Here is an 18,624-nt window from a genome sequence, read left to right as displayed (position 1 = left end):
TCAGCATCCTGAGTGCAAGCTTGAGTTCCCTCATGCTTGGAGCAGCAAATAGCAGGTGAGACTGAGGCAAAGAGCTTTTGCTGGAGACAGCTGTAAGTTGTGCTGCCATTTTATAAATGTGAATGAGGACAAGGCTGCTATCAGTTTCCATGGGATGAACTTTATATAGGAGACAAAATACTAGAAAAGAAAGTGGAGTCATAGGCAAGATCCTCTGAAGCTGGAACATAAAGTCAAAGAGCTTTGGCTTGCATCGAACCAACAAATGACTGGGATGGAAAGCAGTCTGACTCTGCCTGCAGGAGACTCAGATGGGAAAGACTAATTCACTGAAGAAACCAAGAGCTACAAGTGGACCAGCGTAGCCTGTTGCAGTAGTTCAGGGGCTCCCAGGCACAGAAATGCGGTGTCCAGAGCAGAGCCCAACCAGCTGCCTGCATAGGTGACCACGAGTGTGGCTGTCTTACGCTTCCAATTAAAAACATCGCATAGAAGGCAGTAAAGTAAATCCACATGATGAATCCTTTCTTGGCCAACAGCAGTTTGCCATCTGTTCCAGATGTGTTTGCTATGGGCTGGAGGCTAAGGACAGCTGGCTGCTGATCTGTGAGGCTCAAGCCACAGCAGCAACATGCAAGCCAGGCAAAGGCATCAGACAGCTGAAAATTACTCCCCAGAGTCTGTGGTGAGACCTCATGGGTGTTGCAATCATAGGAGGGGTTAGCAGTGCTTGCTGAGTGTGTTTTGCATGGCTTTTAGGATGCCTGGAGTCACGCTGATAGCCCTGCTTTCACATGTGTGCCTTCCCACCAAGAGGCGCAAACCCTTCTACTTGCCCACCTTCCCTTTCCCCTGACCTCTACGCTCCATATATCTTTTCTTTTATAGCTGTGGGTTTTAGAGTAAATGAAATACTGCCTCTTAGATCAGCCTTTTCAAGAAGTTGTGCTTCCTTGTAAGTAGCCAAGTTTTTTTGCAAACCTGTATTCTCTACCTTGATTTCATTAGTCTTTTTGGCCCAACTTTTTTGCTTAGGTCTTTTCTTTTTTCTTCCCCTAGCTTCATTTTTAATCTGCTCTTTACCAAGCTTCTCTGTACTATATATGCTGATGTTACTGAAGTGTTCAGGCAGTGAAACCTGACATTCAGGAGTTGAGAGATGAAAATTGAATCTGCCTCTTTCACCTTACCCCACCCCTTGCTGTGCATATGCATCAATACAGCCCCATTACCTGACCCCCATGGATCTTCTCTGAAGCACCTCTGCCTCACTGAGTGCACAGGATACCCAGTGCTTGCATTCAGTGTGGCTCTTAGGTTTTTTCTTTTGCCTATTGTAAGATCTGCTTCTTTGCTGCACGGTAGTACTCATCACTATTATATGAGCCTGCCTCACACATGGTAATGAATTTAATTTCACACCACCACTACTGGAAGACAGGTTATTTCTGTCCTCTCTTTAAATTTGTGAGAATTGACATGCAGAGCTTAAAGCAGAAAAGCAGTGAATGCTTTCGGCTGTCAAGCTGAAGATATCTAGGGTCATGATTTTGGAATACTTAACCCCAGAGGGCTCTCCGCAGTGCAGCTGCTCCTGAGTAACAGTAGTGGGTGCCTGGCACATCTGTAAGGCAGGTCCTGGAGATCTCGTATACCTCTGGAAAGCCAAGTAAGTGGCTCCTTATGGAAACTTGGGTTTGAGTGGTTCTGTTGGTACTCTGTAAGAGCCAGAGGCAGCACCTGCTCCCACAATGTGCCTTCACAAGATGAGCATCCCCTATCTTTCTGCAGCTTTATGGCTATCTGCTATTTGTTCATCATTATCTGCAGCAAATAGCAATTCCTTGTAAACAGGAACTGCTGCTACTTCGTTGTGCTAATTCAATCTGGGATAGATGCATCTGGCTGGCTGAAAGAGCTGGAAGTCCTGTAGTGAAGTAATAGGATTATATAATTAAACAGTATCATAATTTGCTGCTCTTAGATCTGTATGTAAGGGCATCAGGGCTGCTCTGAATTCTGGCACTCCTGATTTAAGTGCTTGACTCTACAGCCTTGTGGGTATTGCTTCTGGAGAGGCTTCCTCTAGGACGAGAGGAAATGGCCTCAAGTTGCGCCAAGGGAGGTTTAGGCTGGACATTAGGAGAAATTTCTTTACTGAAAGAGTGGTCAGGCCTTGGAACAGGCTGCCCAGAGAAGTGGTTGAGTCCCCATCCCTGGAAGTATTTAAAAGACGTGTAGATGAGGCGCTTAGGGACATGGTGTAGTGGGTATGGTGGTGTTGGGTTGACGGTTGGACTCAATGATCTTAGAGGTCTTTTCCAACCTTAATGATTCTATGATTCTATGATTCACAGGCTGTTGGCAGCAGACACTTGTGGCCATAGCAGTGTTTATGGATTTTGGTCCCCTCTCCACATGCTTTGGCTGCTGTTCACGGTCCGGGGTCCTATGTCTTCAGCCCAGCATTTGACCAATGTGGCCTTGTCTCAGATGTTCCTACCTCCCCAGCCAGTCCCAACAGCCCTGATTTGGCAGGTAGAGCTGTCAGCCACTGAACTCCCTCTTGTCCCTTTTAATCTGGAATTCCGACTGTGCATGTTCAGTATGTGCTTACGCCCTTGCTTTTTGAAGGGCATTCAGAAAGGTTGCTCGGGGGCTGAGTGGAGTCCAGCTCTCTGCAGCAGTATGGGAAATGTTTGTTTCTTTGTCCTTTGCATTTCTGCTTCTATTAATACTGATGTTGGCCAACACTCTATCAGGGATGATGATGAGCAAGGCTAATATGGACTTTAAGCAATACCATGTGATCATTTTCCTTGTGGATACATGCTTGTGTTGGCTCAGCAACACAGCTACAGAGCATGTGTGTGAGCAAGAAACGGGAGAGGAAAGCAAGAGAAAAGGAAGGTGGCAATTCCTGCTGGAATGTGTGACTAATTGCTGTGCTTTGAATTCAGGGAATTTGAGAAATGCCCCGGACAGAGGTTGATTAATTAGTGGTGATGTCATTCTGTTAGCAATTCCAGGGCAGGCCAGCTGAAACATCACCTCGGATGTAGATATAATCTTCAACAAAGTAATCTGCATTAAAGACGTTTATAACATGTAGCAGCTTAAGACAGCGATAGCAAAGCTGGAAATGTCGCTGTCAGGGCAGGGAAAGGGAGTTTTGCAACTCGATAGAGAGGTGTGTGTCTGTGCCTCTCTGAGGGTAGATACTTGGGCTTTCTGAGCGTATCTCTGTCCTGGAGAGGTTGCAGCTTTGTCCAGTTATACTGCAGCTCAGCAAAAGCTTTTCTGCAGCATGCTACTCCCTGGCTTCCTTGGCATCTGAAGACTGCTTCACTGAAAGCTTTTTGTAGCTTTTGAACTTCTCAAAGAAACCCACACAAAAAACCCCCAAAGTCCCACATTTTCATCCTTAGGAAGGGGTGAAGTTTGCAAGTCTCTTCTGCTGGTCTGTGTGCAAGGCTGCGATGTTGTGCTTTATTGCCATGCCCTGCAGCAAGAGACTTGAATTTGGATGAATCTTTGCAGGTTCCCAAAATGGACCTTTGCTAAAAGTGGGCAAAAGTTTCCCATCTTATCTGGGGACAAAGCTTCCATCATTCCCTCCTGATAGTGTGTAGTGGGTTTAGGGTGGGATAGAGTTAATTTTCTTCATAGTAGCTAGGATGGGACTGTGTTTTGGATTTGTGCTGGAAACAGTGTTGATAATTCAGGGATGTTTTAGTTATTGCTGAGCAGGGCTTACACAGCGTCAGGTTCTTGCCAGTGAGTAGGCTGGGGGGACACAAAAAGTTGGGAGGGGACACAGCTGGGACAGCTGACCCCAGCTGACCAAAGGGCTATTCTATACCATATGATGTCATACACAGCATATAAAAGCTGTGGGAAGAAGGAAGGGGGGGACGTTCGGAGTGATGGCGTTTGTCTTCCTAAGTAATGGTGACGCCTGATGGAGCCCTGCTTTCCTGGAGATGGCTGAACACCTGCCTGCCGTCGGGAAGGAGTGAATGAATTCCTTGTGCTGCTTTGCTTGCATACGTGGCTTTTACTTTCCATATTAAACTGTCTTTATCTCAACCCATGAGTTTTCTCACTTTTACCCTTCTGATTCTCTCCCCCATCCCAGTGGTGGGGAGTGAGCGAGCAGCTGGGTAGTGCTTAATTGCCGGCTGGGGTTAAACTACAACATAGGGATGAAGTAAAAAACTTGGGAGGACTTGTCTTCCTACAATGGTGTGCCAAAGCCCTTTCCACCTTAGGGCTGCTTTGGCTTCGTGGAAAAAGGTAGAGATAAGCAAGGGACTTCTGGGGCTATTGGGGTGAGGTAGGGTTAACCTCCTCCTCCCCCCCCAGGCTCTCTTTAGTGTCTTTTCCTTTGCTGATGGGTTGTGCTTTCGTCTCACATGATTTTTTTCCCTCCTCTTTATATGCTTTTTTCAATTTTGTTATTGGCAGCTCCTCTGTTTCAAATCCTCTTCAAACTTAATTAATGTGCTGCTTATTCCCTCTTCCAGATCGGTGATTATTACATTTAATAAGACTAGATCTAGTCCTGATCGCTGCATTACCTCCTGCTCTCTCAACACTTTTTAGTTTGCCGTGATGTTACAGCTTACAGTAATGCAATAGCACATCAATCCATGCGAAAAGGTCCTTACCAATCTGGTCAGAATGGCTTTCTTTTCAAGTAAAAAAAAAAAATATATCAGAGTTAGGAAAAGAGACCTCTGCTTGTGCTGTTAAACAGAAGGTGGAAAGAGAAGCTGCTGTAGTGGTACTTTCCCTGCCGCAGCTCCTGGCACCTTGGATGGCTCCAGATCTGCAAACCACAGAGCAAGGTCTGCTCTGCTGCTCCTGGCAGAACGTGTGAGCCTGCTCCCTCTCTGAAAGCTGATTGTGGGCTCCTGGAATTTAGCAAAGCTCTTTCTTTTCTTTCTGCCTTCCTAATTATCATCTCTGCATCTGCAAATTGTCAGGTTTTCATCAAAATCTTGGGGGTCTGAATGTGGATAAATTTCCACTCATGAAAGAAAAAAAAAAAATGTCCTATTGAAAACCTCTGGCTGGGGACCTTTCAGATTTGCTCCAGAACATGTGCCCTACTAAACACCACCTCCACAGTCTCCCTCCAGACAAGGGAAGCTATCTGGGGGTTGCATATTTAATGCCTAATGCTTCCCACTGATCACTTACCCTTTTGTATAAGGAATGTAACAAAGTAGCCTGATTAACTGGGATTGAAGGAATTAAGCCTGTGTTTGTGGAGATAACAATCAATGAGGTCTCTTTTAACACACTTGTTACTCTGGGCTTCCTTTGATTGGCATATCAGCAGCTACACACCATAAATTATCTTGATGGATTCCCCTGTGCATCTGAATTTAAAAGAGATGAGGCAGAGGGTTATTTTAGTTAATATTCCAGTGTGTGATTTGCCAGGTGCTGTGCAGCTTCTGTCTCGACTCGTAACCTCTGTTCTTTCACTTCTGAAGTCCTGTCCATGGAAATAGCACCTCCACTGTCCTTGAACCTGCCTCTGGGCTTTCTGTAGCTCCCATATTTCTTGACCCAAGAGTCCCCTCTGCCTGGACCATTCCTGAAACAGTATATGCTCACGATGCCTTGAGGAGAGAGCAAGTGCTGTGAGACTGAGGCAGTTTAATTACTGACACAAACTCTTGGCGGGACCTAGCAGGTTCTCCCAGGTGACCGGCTGGGGCTGCTGGCATGGATCCTGGAGAGAATTAGCTAAAGAAGTGTTCTGGGATGCATGTGGGTCCACAGCTGAAATTTTAGTGCCTCCCCACTGCAACCCATTAGCAGTGAAGTGAGAGGCTGCCTTCCTCAGATTAGAAAGCACTTGAGGATGTCATTTACTCAGGCAGATTTCCCAGCTGACTGAGCATTCTTATTCCACTAATTACAAATCAAGAGGGTGGCGTGCGCAGTGGCTCCCAGACAGGAGGAACTCTCCTCCCTAATGGTGGGCTGGCTGGACTTGGAAAAGCAGAATGGATCCTGCTAATTATTATCCTCTCCCCTCCTATCAGTTGGAACAAAGTAAAGCTTTCTCTGGTAAATCCAGCAAAGTTTGATGCTCAGATGCTGCAGCTGGTGCCCTCTAACAGCTGGGGCCCATGTCCAGCCCTGCAGGTGAAGTGTATCAGCACTGGGGGTGACTCAGAGCCAGGACCCTGCCTCAGACTGGTTGCTGCTTTAGAGTCACCTGAATAGCCCAGGACCTGGGACTAGGGAGGCATATGAAGGAAATAACTAACCTGAATCTTTGGTAGGTGTTTGACCAAGCCATTGTAGGACTGTCTTGTTCTGATTGTTTTCACCTGGTGTGGGAGGGAGAAGACTCAGGAAAAGTCACTGTTTGAAATTTCCCAGTATTGAAGGTTGGTGTGCTTTGGGATATAGGGCTGACTGGAAGCAGTGATGCTCATCACAGTCCAAATAGCCTCAGGGCTTCCCTCTGTGTAGGGCTGTTCTGGGTCATGCAACTTGGCCTGTTAAGAGTATTGCTGGTTTAGGGGCCGTTACATCATCTCCTTTCTCATCTTGAGTGTCCTTTGTTTCCCTGGGCCTGTGTTTTCCTGTTTGGCTGAGGCTGACTGCATTTCCAGAGGTTCCATGTCCCATTGCCAGACAGCTGATAGCAGCAGCAAAACATCTGCCTGTCTCTGTGCCCTGTGACTCTTCCTCCCATGCATAGCTGCTTTGCTCTGCTGTGTGCCTTCTTATCATCAAATGCACAATTTCTCTTACTGGTTGTCTCTGATCTGTTTACACTAAAAAACCCTCCTGAAGCCCTGGGAGAGCATTGGCTATCGGTGGTACATTTGTAGTCACAACTACAGCCGGATTCTCCAAAGCACTGTGCCAGGAAGGAGTCCCAGCTGCCTGCCCTGGGACCCATAGCCTAATGTCTGTCTGCCTCAGTGTTGGCCCAATTCTGGCAGGCAACTGGTGTGGTGGTTTCCAATGCACATGTCTGAAGGTGTTTCTGAGAGTGGGGGTCACCATCAATCCTAATGAAGTTAGGGATGGAGGGGACTTGGACTGATGGATAAGCCAGTCCTCCGGCATGCTTCCACCCCTGGCACCAGCTGTGCAGATGGTGTATGAGAAGCTGTGTGAGTGACAGAGAGACAGCTGTTGGGCTTTGAACTGGCCCTTTTTTGTGCTTCATCACATGCCAGGACAAGGCTAACACATGAACCATTTCTGAGCATTTCCTCCTTTCATTAACTACTGAGCTTCTGGCTCAGCTTCAGCTTCCTACATAGGTGCCTCCACGAGCCAGCGGTTACAGTGTCCTGCCTCCTGCAGCCACCACTCACCTTAATATCATGAAGAGCTCTTATTACCTGGGTCTCTGCTGTTTTGTTTCGGCTAATTAGAGCTGATGAGATCCACTCAGCGTTAGGCAGTTGCCTGTCCCTCAGCTTCCTGTGGTCCTTGTAAAGTTTACCGAACATGACAAGATATTAATCCTTTCAGGGACCATAGCACAGGCAATGTGGTGATATTTAGAGCTCTTGTTAAAGTAGCAGGTTCAGCTGTGTCGTGGTTTAACCCCAGCCGGCAACTAAGCACCACACAGCCGCTCGCTCAGTCCCCCACACCGGTGAGATCAGAAGAGTAAAAGTGAGAAAACCCGTGGGTTCAGATAAAGACAGTTTAATAGGTAAAGCAAAAGCCACAAACACAAGCAAAGCAGCACAAGGAATTCATTCACCACTTCCCATCGGCAGGCAGGTGTTCAGCCATCTCCAGGAAAGTAGAGCTCCATCAGGCGCCACCATTACTTAGGAAGACAAACGCCATCACTCCGAACGTCCCCCCCTTCCTTCTTCCCACAGCTTTTATATGCTGAGCATGACGTCATATGGTATGGAATATCCCTTTGGATTCCATTTGGACCCCCAGTTGGGGTCAGCTGTCCCAGCTGTGTCCCCTCCCAACTTCTTGTGCCTACTCGTTGCTGGGGTGGTGTGAGGAGCAGAAAAGACCTTGACTCTGTGTAAGCCCTGCTCAGCAGTAACGAAAACATCCCTGTGTTATCAACACTGTTTCCATCAAAACCAAAACACAGCCCCATCCTAGCTACTATGAAGAAAATTAACTCTACCCCAGCCAAAACCAGCACAAGCTGAAGTCTTTAGGAAACTTCTGCTCTCTTGCTGACAGGCTCTATCTACAACTGTATTGCGTGGCTAACTGTCCTGCTGGATGGAGAGGATCCTGTTTCGATGAAAGTACAGTCAGTCTCCAGATGTGGTAGGTTCCTGGGGGCACCAGAGTTGCACCTCATATTTGGCCCCTTTTCAAGTGCCAAGTTTTGGCTTCATGCCACCCTCCACTTCCTTCGGAAACAAAAAATGAGCTCACAGCTTTGTGGGTGCAGAGACAAACCCAGAAGGACCCTGGATCAGAAAAGCAAACAGGCAGGACTCTTAAAGCCAGCACTTGATTTAGATGAGTGTTAGGTACCTAAATTGCTTAAGCATATTTGGACTCGACAAGCATGCGCAATGTTAGAAATAGAAATGCTGAGGCATCTAAAACCTTATGACTCCACAGGGGGATTTTTGAACTGATGCTGCTGTTGTAACTGCAGAAGAGAATAGAAAGAGTATGTGAACAAGTCTTTCTCTCCAGGTTTATTTTTGCCCTTGCCAAGGGACTGCAGGACAAATACAGTCTCTTTCAGGCCCATTAGCTTTTATGAATTTGTTCCACTGCCAGCATATACTTTTTGAAATTCGAGACAGCTACCCTTGCTGAAAGAGCTCTGGTACTTCTCCATGTAGTTGGACTTGGCTTCTGGAGATTTGGATGGACATGTTTTGTCATAGAAACAAGGCTCCAGCTCTTTGCTCTGGCAGGATCTGCTGCGACACAGACCTTGAGCTCTGCAGTGTCCTGCAAGAAGGGGTTTTTAGCTCTTTGAGTTGTTGCGTGGGTATACATGCTGAGCATCTATGCAAAACGAAGATACATAGCTATCCCAATGCCCACTTCTGGATTTCCTTGGGCATGTCTAAGCGATGGGTAAAACCCCAGATATACTGGAGTCCTTATGTAAAGCAGCAAGGATTATGTGATCTTGTATAGAAACACTGCATTGTGCCTCAAGCATCCCTTTGGATTATATCTGTAGATCAGTACCTCTCAGGGAATATGGAAAGGTGAGGAAGAATTATCATCTTTTCCACTAGTGCATGTTAGACCTGTCTGTTTTGTCATGGATTGTGTCTGTGACCTCAAGTGAGCCATTTGATGACTCTGCCTTAGCCCATCACCTTTCTCTTCCCACCAGCACAGCCCTGCAATGCCCCAACAGCTTCTAAAGATGATGCTTCCTTTCTCGCTTACTTTGCCAGGCTTCTGTACACTAAACTTCTAGTGGTGCATTTGTGTTGCCAAGATTTAGCCCCAACATTACCAGATGCTTGAAATATATGGATGAAATGACAAACTGCATAACATGCAATACAAGGGAAAAGCTCTCTCCATTTTCTAAGTCTAAGGTTTAGAGGTGGAGAGTTTCAGCAGCAAAAACACATTTTTGTTGTGTGTTTGAGAGGGTGAAAAAAGCAACATGGGCTGCAGCCCCTTCCCAGGGCCACAGGGAAAAAGTGTGTGGAGAAGTCTGCTCTTGTGGGGACCAGCAGATTTTTACTAGTCACGTACTTTTAACTCACCAGCACATGTGAGATAACAGCCAGTGGGTTTACTGGTAAGGTGGTGCCCAAAGGACAGTCCCTTCAACGCTTTGAAGGGGAGCCTTGCCTTTGAACTGTGCTAGGGGAAAGGTTGCTCTTGAGCTGTTTCTGGATACCAGGGACAGCACAGCACAGCACTTTAGGTGGCTCTTTGTTCCCTCCTGGCAGGTTTTGAGGGCTTCACCATGGACAAGGAGGGGAGGGAGCTGCCTTACCATGGGGGAAGGAGATGCTGCCTTTCTGCCTCAGCCCCGTGCTATGCCTGTTTGCTGGGGGCTGGCCCAGCGCTCTGCTCTCTGCCCAAAGGAGGAAGAGCACCAGCTCATTGCTGGTTTGTATGGGTGGCTCCAGTTTGCCTGCTTTTTGATACTGTTTCTTTGCATGACTATTAGACTTAGTTTGAGGGGTGCAAATGTGGTGTCACAAAGGGCAAACAGCAGGTCTGCTGTGCCTGCTGCCTGCATGGGACAGCCCCAGCAGGGAGGCTGGGGCGGTGGCAGCAAGGCTCCCAGCAGCATGCAGGATGAGCAGTGACCCCCATCTCCGACCGAGGATGCCGGCGGGTAGCTGATTTATGGCCGAGGCAAGATAGGGGTCTCTCTGAGTTAAGCTGTAGGCGAGTTGCCATGGAGATGGGCTAATAAAGCACCAGGCAGCAGCCGGCTCTGACGCTGCTATGATTGCAAGGAGCGGGTGGGTGGGAGAAGGGGCAGCTGGCCCGGTGGGGATGGAGAATGAGAACAGGGTAGCTCCAGGAGAGCGGGAGAGGAGTTGGGTCTGTAGGGATGTTGAGATGGCCCTGGGTGCTTTGAGAGAGGAAGGGGTGATGGAAGAAGAGATCCCCCTTTTCCCAGCTCTTTAGGAGGGGGATGTCAGCATGGTGCTCCTTGGTGCTGAGTGGGACCAGCAGCTTTCAGGGAAGGGGTTGGACCCCTATACAGCCAGAGTGTCTTTTGTTCTGGCCTCCTGCCTGCATCAACCACCTGTCTGCTTAGTGACTGTAGGCTGGCTGTTTCCCCCAGCAGCAGGAGAGGACCTCAAAGTGGATGTGGATGTCAGCTTGCAGAGACCATCTCACACAGGACTGGTGCAATGGACTCTGCTGTGCTCAGGGTTAGCTTATGTGTGGGGAAAACAGGACCTGTTCCATGCCAAGGCAGGTGCCTGCACACAAGGTGGCCAGGACCTTTCTAACTGCAGTGCCCTCCCTGTGCTGATGAGCCTTCAGTCTGGGAGCAGGTTTGCACCACCCAGTGCCCCTGGGGAGCTGTGTGTTACCGGGACACGTCTTCCTCGGCACACTGCCCTTCTGCCTTTCAGCATTGGGGAAGGTCACCTGTTCCCTGGCTCTGTTCTCCATCCCAGCCATTGCAACATAACTGCAGCCAGCTCCCTTGGATGCCGAGTATGGGTGTTGGTGGGATGAGTGGGGATGGCATGGACTTGCCTCCAAACAGGTGGGTGTACTGGAGCTCTGCTGCACATCCCTAAGCTCTTGCTCTGGCCTGCACCTTCAGAAAGGACCCTCCTGCTTTGCTATAGTAGGGGTTAAGTCTGCAATCCCATTGAGTTCAAGGGTACTATAGCACGGACCTGAAACTAAGCATACTTTTATTCTGACTAGTTGAGCAGGGTGATGGGAGGGAAAGGCTTAGCTAATTATCAGCAAGATATTCCCAGGCTGCTATACTTCCATTTTGAGAGATTACTCTTCAGTAATATGGTGACAGCCATATTTTAACCTGTATCACCATAAAAAGAGTTTTGCCTCAGAGCCATCTCCTCCTGGAGTGTGCCAGAGTTCTGGTAGGTGTCCCAGCAGGTAAAGGAGAGCAGGGTAGCGGGGAGGGAGGTTGTATATTTTGAGAAGGAAATAAAAAGCCTTATGATGGAGTGATGCATTAAAAGATAATTGCTTACAGGCTTCACAAGATGTTTTTATGCCTCCTAAATTGATGGATGCATCCACAGAGACTGATGCTCTTAGTGGAGGGTTACCTTTCCTTCTGAGCAGAGCAGAGATCAAGACAATTCCAGCTAGCTAATGCCAACTATTGATAAGACTACCTCTACCCCCCAAAGAAAAGGTTGTCTAAAGCTGGACTTCTTGAGCTAGCTCATGCCTTCTTCCCTGGCCAAAGCCCGTCCCCCCGACAGCATCCCCTGTTGTTCAAAGCCATCCTGTGCTACTGCTGAATAGCCCTTGTGTCTTTAACTCTGTCATCATGCACTAGCCAGATGGTAGGAGTACTCCCCTCCCTTACGGGTCAGTTGGCTTTCAGCACTGGCTGGGATGAAGGAGGAATTCCACTGCCTCCATCGTTAACAGGGCCTCCCTTGATGTCTCTGCAGGGCTAGCTGGTGGGTGAGCCAGCCGGCCCTTATTGTTGCAGCCAAACCATAAGGGGCACAGATCATGCAAAGTTTTGGAGTCTGTCAGGTGCGGCCTCTATAATCCAGGAAGGATTTGGCTGGTAGAGATTTTGATTATTGCTGTTTGGCAGCTAGAAGCAGGCCTTGCTGTGGTGCAGAGGTGCCTGCTCTGCCAAGGATTTGCATGAGCTGATATAGTGTGGATCAGCACATCTGGAGAGGCAGAAAGGGTTGCAATGTGCATGACCACTGACCTCCTCATTTAGGGTGCTTTTTAAGTGCTGTATCTCTTGCTCTGCTCTTAGCAACTCACTGTTCATGTGGCTACACCCTTGTAATTCCTTACCTTGTGCTTTCTTTCCTGTCTGACCCCAATTATGGCCACTTCCCCCACCTTTGTGAAGAGAACTTGGCGTGTGGTGTGGTTACAAGGGGAGGGATTTAATTTGATTTTTAGATTCTTGGAAAAACTTCTCCAGTAAAGGGCATCGTGCCCAGGACTATTTCAGGCTGCTGGCAGTTGTCAGAGACCTCTGAGCAGAGGAGGCAGTCTTTGGAGAAGGTATCTCAGAGTGGAGTGAGATATGTTGTTCCTGGGGAAGTCTGTATGTCTGTTGCTCATGGATGAACAGGCCTCAAGAGCAGCATGGTTTCCATTGTCTGTGAATATTGTTAGCACTACTTAAATCTGTAAATCTTGGAATGTTCTTCAATATGAGCCATTTAAAATCCTGAGTCATTTCTGTCTCCGGATATGCTTGTCTCGCTGATTCTGTTTCATGCCTGTTCTCATATCCAAGGCAGTTCATGCCAGCAGCTGAGTCAGTTTGGAAAGGAGAAAGAACAAGTATTAGGGCCTTTTCTGCTCTGAGCCTCCAGGCAACCAAAGTTCTTGAGTTAGCCAGGTCCTGTGTCTGGTCCCATCTCTGGGCATGGTCATCATGATATTCTCCAACGGAGTGTCACCTTCCAGTGGGAAGATGGTGGACGAGATCCTTGCGGCTTTTAGCCAAGTGAATGGCTGTGCCTTGGGACTCCCTCTGAGCTCTTCCCTGTTCCCTTGCCAACACTCTTGTGTTCACAAGCATATAAATCAGGAACGGAAGACGTGCCTTGGAGGAAACTTAGATGTAAGCAGAAATTCAGTGTGAATAAGTATGGCCAACTTATGTTGCTCACGGGGCTCTTCCTTAGCTGACCATGCTTTGAGTAGAAGGTTGGACTAGATGATGTCCTGAAATCTCTTCCAATGTGGATTTTCCTATAATCCTATGATTTGCCCCAGTTGTGGAGACCAGCAAAAAAGCTCCTTCGCTGGCATGCACACACAGCTCTCTTCTTGAGTGATGCTTTAAATTATGGCAGGAGGAATTCAATGCAGAAACAGACTTTTTAAAATGGGAGCTGCCCCACACCATGTACTGGTTGCTGTCATTCATGTATGAGCAGTCTAAGGACAATTAAAATGTTAGCTGTCCACACAAGATCTCAAAAGTAAGGTCCCTGCAGCTCAGGCAAAATATCTTTCAGGGATCAGAAAACAGTAACTTGGAGGCCTGGTTGCTGATGCTTCAAAATTGTCCTATGAGTATTTAATCTTCATCGGCTAGTGTTGGATGTGGTGTTGAGGGCTGGAGAAACTTACCTTGATTACATATGGTTTGTGGTAGCCACAAAGTTCCTGTAAGAGAGCCAAGTGTTGCAGTAACACTAAGGACTCTTCCTCTTCTGGTCTAAGAGATGTCAGATTTGATTGTGGGGGCACTGTGTTGGACTAAGCTCAGTTTTTGCTCAAGATGTTGGTCTTCAGATCTTGTGAGGCTCATCAGGTCTTGCCTATGGCCCCTATCCAGGAGAGGAAAGCAGAACTCTACTGGCATTTGAACTGCTGCTAACAGATGTAAGTCTGGATACCTGGGTTAGTAAAGACCATAGGGAGCTGAAATTTTGCTTTGAAAGAGAGCCTATGTTCTCTCCCTACTGTCCAGAAACAAGTCATGATGAATGCTCCTGTCTCACCAAAGTTGGGATGGCTGTGGTCTGTAGAGATAAGGTAGAACAGTGATTGCCCCCAACTTTCTCCTGGGAGCAAGAACTGGGTCATTTTCTGATATCAAAATGCAGAGAACTGCCAGTTAAACCGGATTTAATCATTCATGCCTTGAGGGCCCTTGCCCTGAAGTATGGTTGCATATTATTTTAAGCATTCAAAACCAACAGTATTTTAGAGAAATTTTGGAGTGGTCAGTAATGCCTGCAGTTATGATCCTTTATCTCATCCCGCATCCTTAGTGATGGAGGAATGGTTATGTACCTCGGAGTCACAGCTGCAGCCGAGTCTTGCAGTGCGTGTTTAACAAGGCGAGCTCTGCAGGGACAATATATTTTGAGTGCGCCTTACTGTCAGCTTTCGCCTTCCCAGCTTCACTGTCGTGTGGCTCTGCAAAACCGCCAAAGCCCACCCAGCTCTGTCCAGCGCATCTCACATCGCCCTTCCTCTGGGATCCCCGCACTGCCACGCTGAACCTGTCCTTGTTTTCACTGCCTACTCCTTGCTGCGTTTTAACCTCTCTTCCTCCTCCCCTTTCTCCGCATTTGTTTTCCTCTGCGTGCCGTTTTATTGCGATATAAACCTCGGCAATTTCAAGTTGCGGGCCAAACTTCCCTGCCCCGCCGGCAAACCCGGGATTTGGCCAGGCCTTGCAGCGAAGAAGCGGGCTTGCAGGAGCTGGGGCGCAGCGCACCCCTTGGTGTGCTGGCCACCTCCCTGCAGAGCACCAGTGCCTTGGGGAGCTCCCCCCTTCAACAGGTAGACGCTGGGAGCAGCCAGCCTTGCTCTGCTCATCCTCCTGCGCGGAAAGGATGGCGGGGGCTGCCGCGGTGCTGTGAGGCCGGGGTTTGGCGGAGGGCCCAGGGGCATCGCTTGAGGTGGTGGCCCCAACCCGGGGCAGGGAGGGCGGCAGCGCCCCGTCCCCGCCGACCGCGCCGTGGGGAGGGCAGCTCCGCACAAAGCGATGGGTAAACCCTCCTCCGGGGCGCGGGGAGGAGGAGGAAGGCGGGGGGATGCTGCTTCCCTCCCTCCCTCTCTCTCTCGCCGCGGCCGGAGAAGCGCGCAGGCGGCGGCTGGCAGCCCCGGCCGGGTGGCACGGCGGGCTCGGGGGCGCGCAGCCCGGCGGAGCGGAGCGGAGCGGGCTCCGGCTGCCCCCCGGCTGGGGCAGCCGGCGCGGCGGTGAGTGCGTGCGGGGTGCGGCGGCGGTTCGCGTCCCTGCTCCCCCCGGGTCGCCTCTCTCCGCTCCGCGCCTCCCCGGCGGCTGCACCGAGAGGCGAATAACCGCCCCGCCGCGAGCTGGGGATGGGGGGGCAGTGCGGACCCCCCGGCCGGGGATGGGGCTCCCGGGTGCTGCGCCGCCCCCCGGCTATTGTCTACGGGCCGGTGAACAATAGGGGGAGAAGCGGCCCCGCGGGGGAAGGGGGGCTCGGCTCTGCTCGCATCCCCCGGGCAGGGGGGCTTGGGAGGGCGGCCGCGGGGTCGGAGCATCTCCACTCCCGCAGCAACTCCGGAGCGTGTTGCTGCGGAGCAGAGCGGCCGCCCGAGCCGTGCCGGGGTCCCCCCCCGCTGGGAACCCCCGGACCTCCAGCCCGCCTGGCACTGCCGGCTGGAGAGTGGGGAGAGGTGTACGCGGCTGCGGTGGAAACCGTCTGGACGAGAACAATACTGAGCCCCGTTCCTAGAGCCGGACGGGGATGCAGGGGAAGGGCTGAACGGGGAGAACGGTGTAGTAAAGCAAAGTCAAATTTCCCCCTGAATCCTGCAGCCAGGCCTAATGGGCACTGATGCTGTGTCGGGCTGGGGAGGAAAGGGGGGAGGGAAAGGAGTTTTGGGGGCTGCAGTCTCTGAGGCTGGTATGGGAGGAAAGGGAAAAGAGCTCCAGATCTTTCCTCCTCCTCCCAGAGTTACTAGGACTGAGATATGGATCATTAAAAAGGAGTAGCGTAATGCAATTAAGCGTTAGACGGTCCCCACTGCAACACTTATCCATTGTTCCTCACTCTGCCTTCTGCCAGAGCGATTCTTGTCTGGACAAGAGAAGTATAATTGGACAAATAGTTCATTTCCCCGGCCAATTGCATCTGTAGTCTCTCCCCTGAATCTGCTGCTGGCAGGCTGCAAACGCAGCAGCGTCCTCAGGCAGAAACGGAGAACCGGGACCCCCTGGTGAGACTCCCGTTGTGGTGGGCTAGCCGGCAAGAGCAGCTCTGAGTTGCTCTGACAGCAGCAGCAGAGCAGGTTTGCTCCCTCACCTCTTGGTCCTTTTAGCTTCCTTGTGGGAAGTGTGAAGAAGAAAAATAACAGGTGGTGAGGCAGGTCCAGCCTACAACTAGAAGATGCTACGTGTGGTTCAGGCAAGCCCTCTCCTTCCTGTAGTCTGTCTCTTAACTTCCTCTTTACCCTGGAGGATAAAGGATTTCAGGCTGTTTTGAGGTGATGCTGTTTTGGTGGAGTTTGCCAGCCTGCCCTTCAGCCTGTGCCTGTGGTGGCTGGGTGCCCTGCAGCGTGCGCACACACATGCAGAGAGGCAGGAGAGCGTGAGCCCAACACTCCTGCTCTTTTCCAAGAGAGCTCTGAGCAGCTGGAGGGGTTGGAGCTGCACCTGGGCCCCATGGCACATGCTTGGCTGGAAGCTGCGTCCTTTCCCCTGGAATCTCCTGGTTCTCAGCGCGCAGCACAGCTCAGCGCGTGGGTATGCGCAGATGCATTCTCTGCACCGCTGCAAGGCGTGCTCAGCACCGGGAGGCTGCTGCTTTTCCTCGCTTCTAGAGCTTCTTATCACAAGTCTGCATCATGCAGCTTTCCTCCTTCTGTTCTTTCTCCTTTCCTTTTTCTTCTTTGTCTGTAGACAGCCACCTGTCCCACTTCACACTCAGCTTCTCCTTCGTCTTTTTCTGCTTAATCCATTCTTTCACCTCAGTTTCTTTTTCTCTAAGTAGACCTTGTCCTCTTCAGCCTGCTCTTCTCAACACTGGAGAAACAGCCCCAGCCCCTCATCTCAGTAGAAGTATTTCTGCCAACTGTTTACAAAAAGTAGCACAATACCCAAGCTGAACACTGACATAATTACATACCCAGCCAGAGAGTGTAGTAAATAATCCTGCTTTTCAAGCTTTTGCCCAGTGGTGAGTTTTTTGCCATCTCCTTTGCCCGTGGGCTAAATGTATTATACTTGCTTTTACTTATATTCTGGAAACACTAAGTCAGCACAGTCAGTGCACAGATACATCCACAGCAAAGTGGATGTACGTTGATGTCTTGCACCATATAGACTTACTGTGCCTGTATGCATCGTGTGTCTGAATATGCATCATACAGCTCTGCTTCTGGGTTCAGGCTTTGACAGTTGTGCTGGGCAAGTGCGAGAGCTGTCAGGGAAGGAACAATTGCTGAGGTGTGGATATTGTTCCATCGAAGAAGGAAAGATGGCTGTGGGGTGAAGGTCAAGAGCACCAGCAAAAAGCGCAGGGCTTGGCTAGCCATGTTTGCATTGGTTAGGGTGCTAGCTAGTTTTCCAAGGATTTGCGTGTACATATGATTGCAGATTGTGGGTATTGTCAGCATGGTTGTATTTCCAGTTGTGCTTGTGAGCCTGAGTCTGTCTGCAGTTGCTTTGATTGTGAGTCAGTCTGTCTGCAGTTGCAGTAGCTGTGAATCAGTGTCTGCCTGTAATTATGTGGGTGAATCAGTGTTGGCTTGTACACTTCGAGTGCAAACGGTTTCCTGTAGCGGTTGTGGGTGTGAATCACTCTACAGTCCCTCTGGATGTGTTTTTGAGTACAGAGATGCAATACCGGCATTAATTTTGTTTTGATGAGGAAAAACTGTCAGGCGACTTCTCGTTTTGAAAAATTAAAGCTGGATTGGGAGTTGGGCACAGAGCTTGTTTCTCCGTTACCAGCTTTCTACAGAAGAGATCCACTTTAAGGCTTGCTCCCAAGATTTCCATGTTGATCTGAACCTTTAATTTCTTTGCCTTGTGCCTGTGGTTCCGAGTGTTGTCTTCTGCTGGCATCTCTTGCAGAGCTGCAGACAACGCATTTGGTAACCGTCACGTGTGCCTTGTACCTTATGCGTGTGGCAGATTCATGGGAAGGTTGTTTATGGCTTGTGCAGTGTGTGTATTTGTGGGGACGAGCCAATGTGTGCCTCTCGGGTAGGTAAGCACAAACATTTTCATGCTTGTGAGTTGAAGACTGTGTGGTTCCTCTGCCATGTGCCTCTTGCTGTGAACCAGTGCTGTTTCTCTAAGAAGATGGTAAACAGCGAGTTTGATTCAGGTAGGCAGAAGTACTCCTGCCTGTTTCTTGCTCTCTGATTCCCATAAAACGCTGTAGTAGCTTCTGGCCTTCAGCAGCATCTGTACAGCACAAAGCTAAACTGAGAGGCAAGTCAGAGAAATCCGGGCTATCTCAGATTCTGGAAGCAGAGCACTCCCCTTGGTCCAGGTTAACA

At 49.5% G+C, this 18,624-nt stretch overlaps 2 protein-coding genes across 2 annotated transcripts in view; both read left to right on the top strand.

The window, feature by feature from the left end:
• Positions 1-15,182: 15,182 nt before the first annotated feature.
• The window catches only part of GABRA3 (gamma-aminobutyric acid type A receptor subunit alpha3), an 80,343-nt gene continuing 76,901 nt past the window's right edge, over positions 15,183-18,624 (top strand). The window contains 2 exon segments of the mRNA XM_075162252.1: positions 15,183-15,207; positions 15,210-15,348. Coding sequence (XP_075018353.1) covers positions 15,183-15,207; positions 15,210-15,348 — 164 coding nt within the window.
• LOC142087719 (thymosin beta-15A homolog) overlaps positions 15,299-18,624 on the top strand; it is a 463,475-nt gene continuing 460,149 nt past the window's right edge. Inside the window, exon 1 of the mRNA XM_075162254.1 lies at positions 15,299-15,311. The gene's annotated coding sequence lies outside the window, so the exon portion shown is untranslated. The remainder of the gene's footprint in view (positions 15,312-18,624) is intronic.

Source organism: Calonectris borealis, chromosome 13, assembly GCF_964195595.1.
Source record: "Calonectris borealis chromosome 13, bCalBor7.hap1.2, whole genome shotgun sequence".
NCBI classification, from domain to species: domain Eukaryota; kingdom Metazoa; phylum Chordata; class Aves; order Procellariiformes; family Procellariidae; genus Calonectris; species Calonectris borealis.
Note: the sequence above shows the minus strand (reverse complement) of the source record. Positions and strands in the feature narration are given on the sequence as shown.